General features: G+C 32.7%; 2 protein-coding genes, 2 non-coding genes and 1 pseudogene across 4 annotated transcripts; 1 reads left to right on the top strand and 4 right to left on the bottom strand.

The window, feature by feature from the left end:
- LOC125865362 (disease resistance protein SUMM2-like) overlaps nt 1-682 on the top strand; it is a 5,066-nt pseudogene extending 4,384 nt beyond the window's left edge.
- LOC125866451 (5.8S ribosomal RNA) lies at nt 294-449 on the bottom strand. The gene has a single exon (XR_007446509.1). It is a non-coding gene; the product is annotated as a 5.8S ribosomal RNA (ribosomal RNA).
- Nucleotides 683-2,410: 1,728 nt separating the features above from the next.
- LOC125864980 (protein IQ-DOMAIN 17-like) lies at nt 2,411-4,888 on the bottom strand. The gene is made up of 5 exons (XM_049545128.1): nt 4,666-4,888; nt 4,435-4,569; nt 4,060-4,278; nt 3,485-3,613; nt 2,411-3,395 (listed from the first exon to the last, which is right to left on the bottom strand). The coding sequence occupies exons 1-5, from the start codon at nt 4,756-4,758 to the stop codon at nt 2,661-2,663; spliced, it is 1,311 nt and encodes a 436-aa protein (XP_049401085.1). The 5' UTR covers nt 4,759-4,888; the 3' UTR covers nt 2,411-2,660.
- A 3,973-nt stretch (nt 4,889-8,861) lies between these two features.
- Nucleotides 8,862-8,934, bottom strand: TRNAV-UAC (transfer RNA valine (anticodon UAC)). Its single transcript has one exon. It is a non-coding gene; the product is annotated as a tRNA-Val (tRNA).
- A 343-nt stretch (nt 8,935-9,277) lies between these two features.
- LOC125864998 (NAC domain-containing protein 43) lies at nt 9,278-10,432 on the bottom strand. Its single transcript, XM_049545149.1, has 2 exons — nt 10,240-10,432; nt 9,278-10,149 (listed from the first exon to the last, which is right to left on the bottom strand). Exons 1-2 carry the CDS (start codon nt 10,421-10,423, stop codon nt 9,392-9,394), a joined length of 942 nt encoding a protein of 313 aa, XP_049401106.1. The 5' UTR covers nt 10,424-10,432; the 3' UTR covers nt 9,278-9,391.
- Between the last annotated feature and the right edge of the window lie 2,582 nt (nt 10,433-13,014).

A 13,014-nucleotide genomic window follows, 5' to 3' on the forward strand; every position in this document is an offset into this window, starting at 1 on the left:
TTATAAGTTTGTTTTCCTCCGCCTATTGATATACCTAAACTTAACGGGTAATCTCTTCTAACCTGGGGTCGCGGTCGGAGTGCCATTCTTAGTTGGCGCAATAAGGGTTTGGGAGTCCGGACGCACAACGGGTTGTAGCCGCAACAACAAGAGAGAGTTGAGTTTCAACCACCACTTGTTGTGACGTTCGTTGACGTGGACTCACATTTAGGCCAGCCGCGCGCTCGGGCTACACGAGAGCCAACTTCTGCCCCGCGCGATGCCTTGCGGTGTGCTGGGGGCGACGCGATGCATGACGCCCAGGCAGACATGCCCTCGACCTAATGTCTTTGGGTGCAACTTGCGGTCAAAGACTTGATGGTTCACGGGATTATGCAATTCACACCAAGTATCGCATTTTGCTACGTTTTTCATCGATGCGAGAGCCGAGATATCCATTGTCGAGAGTTGTTTGTGTTTAAATAGCAGCACACGTCCCCCTCCCCGCACACTCCACGAACGGGGCGCAAGGGGAGGGCTGTTAATTTTTGTATTCCTTGGAGCTTTCCACGCCGAGTTCGTTGGTCGCTCGACGAGCGTGCGGGCGTGCACGCCAGGGATGGGAGGGAGGTGCACGACGAGCGCGCATCTCCCCCAAGTGTTTAAAATGTGTTCGCGGGTCGTTCTTCTTTGCAGGTTTTGACAATGATCTTTTCGAAGGTTCACCTACAGAAACCTTGTTATGACTTCTCCTTCCTCTAAATGATAAAACTCAATGGACTTCTCGCGACATCGCGGGCAGCGAACTGCCCACGTCGCTGCAATCCAAACATTTCACCGGATCATTCAATCGAAAGGAGCGACGGGCGGTGTGTACAAAGGGCAGGAACGTACTTAACGCGAGCTGATGACTCGCGCTTACTAGGAATTCCTCGTTGAAGACCAACAGTGTCGAGCCTATGTCGCCTAGCGGATGGGCACAAGCCTCGGCCGACGCCTGGTATTATAATGGACTTCACTTATGTATTAAAATAGTATTTCCAACTCCAAATCCATTTTGTTTAATCAAATCTTTTTCACATACCTATTTAAGGAACAAAAATCCTTATGCAAAATTGGGGGAAATTTAAAATTTTCAGGATAAAAGTTATTTATCAGAAAATTGATTATCTAGTATTAAAATTGACATTCATATATGCATTATCAAAGTATTTCGAACTCAAAAATCAATTTTCTTTTATCAGATTCTTAGCAATAAAGAATTACAATTTTCTTCAAAATTGGGGGAAATTCAAAATTAAATGGGTTAAAAGATGTTTTTCAAAAAATCGGCTCGATGGTCGCATAGATATAAAAAAATACCCAAATTCAAAAGAAAAGCCTGAAAAGGACATCCGAGGCCAAAGTTATGACCGTTTGAAGTTTCACCAATTTTCAACTACTTTTTCAAGTTTCAATCTCTAATTTGGTGAAACTTCAAACGATCGTAACTTTTGCCTCGGATATCCGTTTGACGCAAAAAAAAAAGTATCATGGGTATTTTTTCGAGATCTATTTGGGGGCAAATCATTCAATGGATTTTGTTACAACTGTGTGTATTTTTTATTTATACAAGCAGAAAACAAAGTATCTAACTAGTAACTACCTTACAGATGGCAATGAACTAACCAATTGAGTGATGACTAACAAATGGCATTCAATTAACTAATCTAATCTTAATAATTTATACTATAGCGATAAAATAAGTTATCACGTAAAACCAACTATTTTTTTCTTGTCACTATCCAAAATTACCTGACACATTCACCATATCGATCCATACAAATTATGACCATTTTCACTTGCTGATAGTCTTAAAAACAATATTACTATCGATGTATATAGTTTAAATTCTCACAAAATAAACGAGATGGAAAGGTTAGGTAGTCCCTTGTTTGATGCAATTTTTCATGCTATATGTATTAGTAGTCCCTTGTTTGATGCATTTTTTCATGCTATGTCTAATTAATGCTTGCATTAGACACTCTATCGTGTATTGAGGAGTGTATTACTAATACCATGAATTTTTAGGTATTAGCAATGCGAAGGATTTAATACATACATTATTATGGTTACAGACTCAATGACCCCTCAAAAGCACGCTTACATCTTTGCACCATAATTGTGAAGGATACTTTTGTAAATAAATATTTTTATACAATGCATACCATTTTAACACACCAAACCAAACAATGCATAAGAAATAATCTATGCATAACTAATGCAAGTATAACTAATACAAGCATTACTAATGCAAGTAACATTAATACACTCTATTGAGCATTATTTTTATACACTCTACCAAACAACCCCTAAGGAGAAACTGAATCTAACACAACATGAAAATTCAGATAGTCAATCATTATTATTGGTGAAAAATCAAATTGTTAACCAACTGAGCTATTAAAATCCGTGGGTGTTATTTCACTAAATAATGCTTGAAGAACTAGTTACAATATGTTTGACTAACACATCAATGGGTTCAAATACATTACAAGTTAGGTAGGAAATCTCAAGGAGCAAGGGATTTAAAAAATAACACTCCAAACAAAGCTAAAAAAAATAACAAACAAGAAAAAGGCAGTACAGTTACAATATGCATTAGCATGTACATTATTGATCACCTTATTTTTGCCGTTTGGTCATCTAAAATACCTTCGCAAATCGCTAGTTGAAGATGGAGAAATCTCGCCACCAAGACTCTCTGTGTAACACGAAGAATAGTTAGACTGTTGTTCATATCCGAAATGTACTCCACTAAGGCTCTTAAAGCTTGGACTCCTAAGACTATGTCCATAGCCTGATGGGACATTGCCATAACGGTCAGGGACAGGGAAAGAAAGTCGCTTCTTAGCTGATCCAGCTCGATCCCTTTCTGGAGTCGATGGTCTCTGTCGTGGGGCACTTTGTGAACGAATTCTTGACAAAGCAGACTCGGTAGCAGCCATGTAGTTAGGAATTGCTGCAGTACTAGAAGTTAGTCTATTACGTTGGTGTGAGGAGTAGTTATTATTAGACCTCAGGCTTGGAGTTTGAGCTTTTTCGTCTCTTGGACATCGAGGACTAGCAGAGCGGACTTGAATAGGTCTTGATTTGGATGGAGAAGGTGTAACGGGGAATTGAAAAGATGTATGAAGGGGTGAACTTGGTCGTTGGTGTTGGTGTTGGTGTTGATGTTGTCGTTCGTCTAATCTTCTTAAATTAGGAGGTAAAGGTTGTGAGGTATCCATTTCGACAGTTTTAACAGGATCAGTTGATGCTCTGCCTCTACTACTGTCCCATGATTTTGCAGCCGTCCAGTACTGCTCCATCCTTCGATGTTTTTCTCGAAAATCCGCATCACTTCCTATCGAGGAATTTTTGCCACTTCTCCTCGTCTGTCATGTCATGCCATGCATAAGAAAAGAAAGGGTTGGCAAAACTAACTTACACCAACAAAGTCATCACAAGATGGAAATAGAGAAACCTGTTGAGAAAAGGCAGTCCTTTGGCATTTCAAAGCAGCTTCTTTTCTCTTTTGCAGCATTGCTTTTACCTCTTCAATAGTATGAGGCCTTTCATCCCAATCATCAGGAATAGTGCTTCCGTCTCTTGACTGGTATATACAAATTCAAACGAAAAATATACTAGATAATCAATGCTCGTTTGGTATGACCTCTCTATAACAACATTTCACTATAATGTCCAAGTTCTCTTTGAAATGGATTTTAATGTTACTAATATGCATTTTGCTATAACAACCAAAAAATATTCAAACAAACGAGATTTGACTATACAACTAAGCACACCTATCACAATGCCTATTTGGTGCTAATTAAAACAACTCCAGAAGCAATGCACGGTCCTTTAATTTTACAAATAAATCTCCGAAATCAACTCCAAAAACCACCAAAGGCAGATTTTGAAACTAATTATTTTTTGTTTTGAATCTAAAACCAATGAAAAGGACATTTTCCTTTCCAAAACTATAAAATAATGAACTCCTACTACACTATGTTGCCTGGATATATAGGAAAGTAAACAAATGAGAAATGAAGTTACCATATGTTGAAGATAGTGGTAGCTACTGGTGTCGCTAAATGTTGATTTTCTACTTCCTTGCTCCGATTGCCTAAATCGCTGGTCCAATACCCGCGCTTGAACTCTAACAAGAGCTTGCATGCATTTGAGAGTCATCTTGGCTTGTTTCCTAACATTGTGACCTCTCACTAAAGCTTGCAATTTCACTAGACCTTTTAGTGCTTTTAGAGCCCTTCTTGCCTTGAAAATTCACAACAAATTAGGAATTAGTGGAGTCTGGAGAGCGCAGAGTTTGTTTGTCATACACACTTGGCTTGGCTCAAAAGAATTCAATCACTTCCACAAATGCGTGAATTGTATATATGAACCCAAAATTTATTTAATAATATGACTCACCAAATATCCCCTGAAAGCTGTTTGAATAATAGTGGCAGCCTGATGCAGAGGCAGTGGAGGCACAGCTACAGCAATGGCATGATTAGTAGTAGTATGTTGCTGCTTCCTGAAAAGCCACCTTTGATTTTCCTTCTTCTGAAAACACACAAGAAGATGGATGGATTAGTTAGTAAAAAGATGGATCGTCTAATTAAACTGAAAAAAGGTACTTCAATTATAATTAGCTAGTGCCTTTTCTTCTTCATTAATTTGTTTCTTTGATCTAAAAGCTCTCTTAACAGCACTCAACCAAGAAAAAGATGGTCCTTTTTTGTTATTTCCCATAGAATTAGGAAATCATGAAACCGAGAGAGACATTTGAATATCCTTGTTTATCTTAATAATAATTTGTGTAGTGTGTTATCTAATGGTTCAGAGGACAATGACACTAGTGCGTTGGTGGGTGGGTGGTGTCAGCCAGCACTGCAGCTTTGAACGCAGCATTATTATTTATTACTTTTAAAAATACAAGAGTTGACAGAGACAACTAGTACACTCTCTCTTCAATGTTTTCAGATCTAGGATAATATAAATCACTCACTCAATATAAATCTAATTCTAAATTAGACAATACTCAAATATTTACTAACTTTCTATCCTAAATCTTGTCCTCCTTACCCTCCTATCCAGAATCATCCACTCGATAAGTTGTAAGTGTGCAATATGTTTAATCACCTTTCCAAAATACTTTTTCGGTCAATTTTTATCTCACCCCATGGCTCAAACCGATTATAGTCAAACCTCTTACACCTTCTTATTGGGATATATGTGCATCTCCTCTCTTCACATGCATGAACCATCTCAGTCTCACTTTTATCATCTTGTCTACCACGAAAGTCACTCTCACCTTATCCCAAATATTCTTGTTTTATCTTATCTCTCCTAGTATGTCAACATATTCATCTCAATAGACACATGTTTTATGTTTTCATCCACATATCGGCAAACACTTCGGCCCCTTATGACATACACTACAACAAAGATACATTTTAGCAGCAATAAATATGCATCTTAATAAAGAGTGTTAAAGCTTTAATCGATATTAGCTAATTGTCATTGGATCCAATGTCACTATAAGTTTTAGGGACATTTACAAAAAGTGTTAAATGTCCTTAAAAAATATATTTAGCAACAATTAAGCTATTGACGTTAATTAATTATTGTTAAAGAACATTTTTTATATTGTGATATATGCTCTGGCATATTATTTTTCTGAGATGTTTTTAAAATAGCACTCTTTATAGTTAGCAATTTTTTAATTTCAACATTATATGTTTAAGATTATAACATTCAAAAAATTGGTCAAACATAATTTGTTTATCAAAAATATTTTCAAAAGAATTAGTTAAATACAAATCAACTTTTTTTCAAAAACTATTTTGAAAAGATACTTCTAAAAATAAATATTTTTTAGCAGCAATGCCAAATGGTCTCAAATTTATCCTAGTGGATGCAACTTTCACTCTTCTTTTTAGTTTCCTCCTTTCTATTAGCTTTCTTCCATTTCCTTTTCTCCCACTCCTCCAACCATAAAATAAAAATAATAAATCTTGATTACCTCTCATGGTGTCACGTGATGCCACCATTCACCAAAGCATTTATTTACTTATTTTATTTGTTACTTTTATTTATATCCTTTATTTAATTCTGTTACATCTTTCTTTTTTTCTGAATTCTGATTCAGATATGTTTCTTTTTATTTTCTTAATGAAGAGTTCTGTTGATGACGTACAAGAATGGCAATTTCCTCACAAATTTAATTTACGCATGCTGTGAGTATAAAAGAGGTTTGATGCACACATCTAAAAAATCTTCAATCGTTTTTATTATATGTAGTAGTTGAATATTTTAACTTACAATTGTATGGATAGTATGAGAATCTAATTATTCTTTCTACTTCATTTTTATGTAATAATTTTATTATTTTGACCCGTTCAAAAGAGAATGACAGTTTTATATATAAGAAAATAATTTGACATTGAACTATCATATTACTAGTAATTATTATATTTAATTTTATAACTAAATTTTTTTTTGATATATTTTAAGTCATAAGTTTTGACAGACTTTTTTCTTTTTAATTCTTGTGTTCAAGACTTATGTCAATAATATCACTTGAAAGAAATATTATATAATCAAACCTATTTATAATTGTCATTCTTTATAACATGTAATAACATGTTACTATAACAATTATTGTCATTCTTTATAACATGTAATAACATATTACTATGACAATTAAGTTTTTTTTTAAGTAATAAACAGAAAATTATATTACTATAACACTAACAAATTAGTACAAACTATGAACATCAAACCTCCCTCCCACCTTTAGGTAGGGTGGAAGAGACTTTAAAATGGACTTTAATACTATATACTCTCCGTTTCTTTTTATATGTCATAAAATCAATGCATAAATTATAATATTCTTTCTATTTTCCCTTGTGAGTTATTAGCTTTAAAAATATATATTTGACCAACATAGAAAAATTAAGTGAATAATTCATGTTTATTGATCAAATTANNCTAACAAATTAGTACAAACTATGAACATCAAACCTCCCTCCCACCTTTAGGTAGGGTGGAAGAGACTTTAAAATGGACTTTAATATTATATAATCTCTGTTTCTTTTTATATGTCATAAAATCAATGCATAAATTATAATATTTTTTCTATTTTTCCTTGTGAGTTATTAGCCTCAAAATTATATATTTGACCAACATAGAAAAATTAAGTGAATAATTCATGTTTATTGATCAAATTAATTAATCAAATAAATTAATTTATATTCATTGATTGAAAAGTTGATTTCAAAAAAAAATTAATGAGAATAGAATAGTAAACTTGTTTAATTTCTTAAGACAGGTGAAATAAAAAATGGTGATATATAAATAGAAATAGAGGGAGTGCGTTATATTGCCATCTTGCTAATTGCCTCGGCAACTATTTTAACATGCCGGTTGATTGTTTCAAGTGAATGTTGAAAAGTTTCACAATCGTGAGGTGTGAGTTAAAGTGACTATATGTTGGTGAGAATAATAAATTTTATGTCGGTGAGAATAATAAATTTTAAAAAGTAATGATGTGATTATAAATTTTATTTACATATGAAACAAATGGTTAGTAGATATAAATGTGGGTTGTTTTACCAAAATATAAACTAATGGATCAATTATTGTATTAAAATATCTCAAATCATGATATGAAATCACCATGTAATTCCATATCATGGTTTTTGGAGAATATGGTATCACCTCTCATGATATGGAATCATGAGATGGAATCATGAGATGAAATCAGCGTAAAATCGTATGTTCAAACGCTGATTCCAACTCACAATACCATATCGTGATATGATATCGCATGATCAAACATCTACTTAGTATAAGATGGTTATAAAAAGGTTTAACTATTCCTCCGATAAATATAAAATACAAGCACGCAAATCCACGTCTAGTTTTGTGAGGGGTATTGGAATTTTATAAAGTCAAAAGTACAACTGTACTATTGAAAATTGGTCAAAGTCCAAACTGTTTTTTTAATTTAAAATTTTCAAATTGGCAAGGCATATTACACTATTTGAGATTCTTGTTATCTGTCAATGAAGTGTCATGCTCATGTTATTATAGAATTCCTTGTTATTAACAAAGGAAAACTTACATAAATATACAACATTCAAAAAATATTTATCATTTATAGCAATAACATTTTATTTTCATTTGATCACTTTCAATACATTTAATTTCACAACTCTACAGAAAGAGGGGTGGGGTGGATAAAAAAAAGTTGGGCTCCAATCCTTTATGATCCAAACCAAGGCTGGAGAGTGGGCCGGAAAAGCCCAATTCTTCCCTGGTCCACCCTATTTTGCCCCGGAAAAGGGATGGGGTTGTTTACATTACCTTAGAGAATACTTTTCCAGATTCCATTTTTTCCTTTTCTGATTTCGATTTTGTGTAACCTCAATTATGAACATTTTGAATTTGAAAAAAGAAAGATATATCTCATTCAAATTTCACACTGAGCTTTTGATATATGCATCCCAGTACTAATCCAAAGAAGGAGGATAGTAAAAAAAGAAACGGGAATTGCTTAGTTCCAAACGCAAACACAAGCATACGTAAATCACCTATTAATTAATATAGTTATCCAAGACAAGTATGTAATGTTCAATTTATGATCCAAACAAGCACATGGGTGTTTTTAAAATCATCTCGTTGACGTTACCATAACATTGTTATTTTTTTAGAGCTATTGCTATAATCAAAATCTCCCTGATCCCCTTATCATCACCAAATGGAAAATTCGTAAGAAAAACGATAATCAATATATATATATAACAAAAATGAAAACAGCAAGACATATTTCATAAATGTTTTAAAAAAAATGTTACTGCCCAGGATCGAACTGGGGACCTTTAGTGTGTAAGACTAACGTGATAACCACTACATCACAGCAACTTATATGCCTTGATATTAACTAGTTTCAAATATTATCTCTTCAATTTAAACACATACGTAACCAAAAAAATATCATCTCAAAAGCATTTGTATGTAACCTTGCAACACATTATAGGGGTTGTAGGAGTGGGATATATGGTCACGGCAAGGAGTTGGGGGTGTTTGGTGGGTAAGAATTAAAGATATAATAAACATAGAATATCACTTATAAAATTTGTTTTTATAGAAAAAAAAATCAAATCTTTTGTCTAAACAAACAGGGAAAGTGGCTTATAACATGATGATAAAAAGGCACTCCAATCAGCTTTTGATAGACCAAACTTTAGTTGTGTAAAAGATTGTTACTAGATACATGATTAATTAGATAAAAAAAAAAAATAACACATATAATTTCATGAATAAACCTTTTGACTTTAATACACAGGACATGATTATTAAGTATATATTGTTGTCTTCCTCAAATCATTCCATTAGACACGTGGCATAACGAGTCATTGGTTGATGAAACTGTTGCAAAACTCCAAAGATCACATTGATCTTGTTGATAATCATGATTAGAAGTGGCAGCTCCCAAAATATTAGTATTGTATTGGTGGTCATAATCATTAATTGTTTGACCATTAAGATGTGAAGCTACAAGACGATCAACGGCAATCCAATTATTCAATCCCCCTTCACATGAATTTGAATGTCCACTTGAGGTATCTAGGTTTGGAAGTTGCATGAATTTGTCATGTAAATTAGTGTCATGATAATTATTCATCATGACATGGTTTTCTTCCTTGCATGTGCTTGATCTCATGTAATGGAGTAGTTGTTCTAAGGGTCCTTCATCATTAGGATAAAGTCTGGTATTTGAAATTGACTGACTTGTTGTCTCGAATGATTTGACATGATTTTTCTTCTTGAATATACGACAAATAACCCAACCTTCTTCTTGTGTGGAGGCAATAGTAGTAATATGATCATCGAATCTATACTCATGCATGATCCAATCAGATTTTTGGCCATGAGGTGCTCTACCTTTGTAGAAAACCAATGTCTTCCTCATACCAATCCTACGAGAATTTGAATATATGACTTTGTCACGCCCCGTAGCTTTCCAAAATCCAGCAGTTGTTGCTCTATTTGTCCTTGTACCCGTTGGATACTTTTTGTCCTTGTGACTAAAGAAATACCAATCATTTTGTGGAGTTGATCCAATTTTACACTTGTCTGTAAATTATTAGTTACACAAAAACAAAATTATATTATATATATTATCACCTTAATGTGTAAATATGTGGGGGGAAAAAAAGTACAAACCTTGAATATCCCAAGGCTCAAGCTTATTGAGATCAACTTCTTGGATTACATCCAAATCAATCTTCTCATTTGCAACTTTCTTCTTCAAGTAATATTGTAATAGCTCCTCTTCTGTTGGATGAAATCTAAACCCTGGTGGGACTTGAGATTGTCCATTTACAGAAATACTCATTTCCTCTGGCATACAAATATAATTTAATTTTTTAAGTGTGGAGAGATTGAGCAACGTAACTTATATATGTCAAAAAAAAATGAAGATATGGTTAATTAAAAAAATAATTATATAACCAAAAATAATGTTGGAATGTCATTTTATGTAGTTATGGTGGGGGCTATTTTTACTATGCATAGAGAAGAGCAAGCCACCTGCATAGAAAAAGAGAGATTACTGGTATGGCCCAGAAATAGGTACAATATGTGGGATGCCACAAAGAAAGAAAGTAACAAAAAGTACCACTATATATATTACTCCCTCCGTCCCTATTTACTTGTCCATATTTCCTTTGTTGGTTGTCCCTATTTAGTTGTCCATTTTGACAAATCAAGAAAGGACAACAAACTTTTTCCTATTATACCCTTATTTACACTTCTGTATGTTGTTTCCCTCCAATTTATTTCACTTTAATNGTAAATTTAGTATTGTCTTATTGGGTTATCGGTTTAACCATTAACAAAAATTATAAAACCGGAAACCGAACCAACAACCCAATAAAAAAATTTGCAAAACCGTTTAAAAACCGCTAGCCCAATAGCCCAATATCAATAAACCAATAGTGTTTTTTTCGGTTCGGTTTATTGGTTAAATCGGTTTTTGCACACCCCTAGGCTATACTTCTATTAAGGGAAAGGCTAATGTGACTTAGATTATTATATATAGAATAAGAAATTAGACATAAAAATAAATATAAAAAACCCTAACAAATAAAACTCAACTCCTTAAATTCAAATTCAAATAAATACTATTGAATTTATTTGAAAATTTTAAAGTTAAAGTTTAGAGTTGTGGTTGCAAAAAATATATTTAGAAATTGAATTTACTTTTTCTAAATGTGATTAATATTCCCCACCCTCTCCCTCCAATTTCAAAGAATTAGAAAAGTTACTCAACCTAACTAATTTTTCTAAAACATACCATCAAATTTGTTCTAAAACAGTAACATCTCAAAATAAATAGCCACATATCAAAAGTCATAAAAAAATAGTTATTTGGATGTACTTTTTCCTTAAAAAAACATGAAATATAATTTAAATAGGATCATTTTTATAAAAATAAAAAATGGTAAAATTGAAATATATATAAATATATATAATAAAAATGAAAACAATTTTTTTGATATTTTCTAAATTCCAAATATAATTTGACCAAATTCTGATTTTTAATTAAAATGAAAAAATAATTCCAACAAAAAAGAGAATGATTTTCATGACCAAAACAAATATTTCAGTAAGTATTTTAATTATTAAAAATGCATGAACCGTTAAAAAATAAATAATAGGTGCATTATTGTTTTTTGATAATGATAAAAGCAAAAAAATCAAAAACAGAAAAGAAGAAGAATGTCAAATGACCATGATGATTATTGGAGTTTTGGAGGCACTGAGCTTTCAAAAGGCCCTTTGAGATCTGTTAGAGGAAAGATATTAATACTGATAGGATGGAGATAGTTGGATGGTATTGATTGATCTAGGTCGGATTTTAGATCGATTTCATTTAAATTCAGTATTTTAACGTATATATAATTTTGAGAAAATTCAGTTCATGTCGATCCCCTTGTAGCAAAAAAAATTCATACAAATACTCTCTTATTGATAATAGTGATAACTATCAATCATTGAAAATTAGGTCTAAGAAGGTTACTAAAATATACTTGAAACTGTAGAGACTCATAGTTAAAGCTTCTAGATTCTCTATTATCATCCATCGACCATAGTGAATGGAGGAGAGGTCACCCTCCATTAGAATCAACTCAACAATCGTAAAATGGGAAGGAGATCTAGAATTTCGATTTCATCGGAACTCAACACATAAAGATGGTATATTCATATTAAATGATATCATTATAATATTCTAAGTTATTCAATGATACATGGTGATATTACCATATTATATTCATATATTATCATGATATTAAAATAGTGTAATTGAGTAACAACTATTATTTCACAAAACCAATTCTCAATCTTTAATGTGAAACTTCTAAATCCTTAATGATACGGTAACATATTGTTATGATATCATTGAAGAACAACCATATATTTGAAAAAATTGCACAAATGATATCAACCATATATATATATATATATATACACGAATGATACCACCACAATATTGATACTGAAATGATTTAATTAAGGAATAACCATTGTTTCACCAAGTCAATCATCAATCATTAATGAGGTGCTTCTAAAATCTTCAATGATAACATAACAATATATTGCATAACACGAAATTGCACAAATACTAAATGATACTATCATAGTATAAATATTATGTGCTGATAGCATAAAGGTTTTCCTAAGTCATTCGATCATACGTGAATGATACTACCACGGTATATTCATATATTATCATGATACTAAAATTGTATAATTGAGGAACAACCACCCTTTCACCAAGTCAATCCTCAATCCTTAATATGTATTTGTGTGTATCAAATAAAGTAAAGGCAAATTGGGCCTAGGTTAGGAAGGGGTACGTCGTGTAACGGTTGAAGATGAAGGAAACTGATAATTGGAACATGTCAAAGGAATAGGTCTAACGAAGTTGACTGACGA

Source organism: Solanum stenotomum, chromosome 5, assembly GCF_019186545.1.
Source record: "Solanum stenotomum isolate F172 chromosome 5, ASM1918654v1, whole genome shotgun sequence".
NCBI lineage: Eukaryota > Viridiplantae > Streptophyta > Magnoliopsida > Solanales > Solanaceae > Solanum > Solanum stenotomum.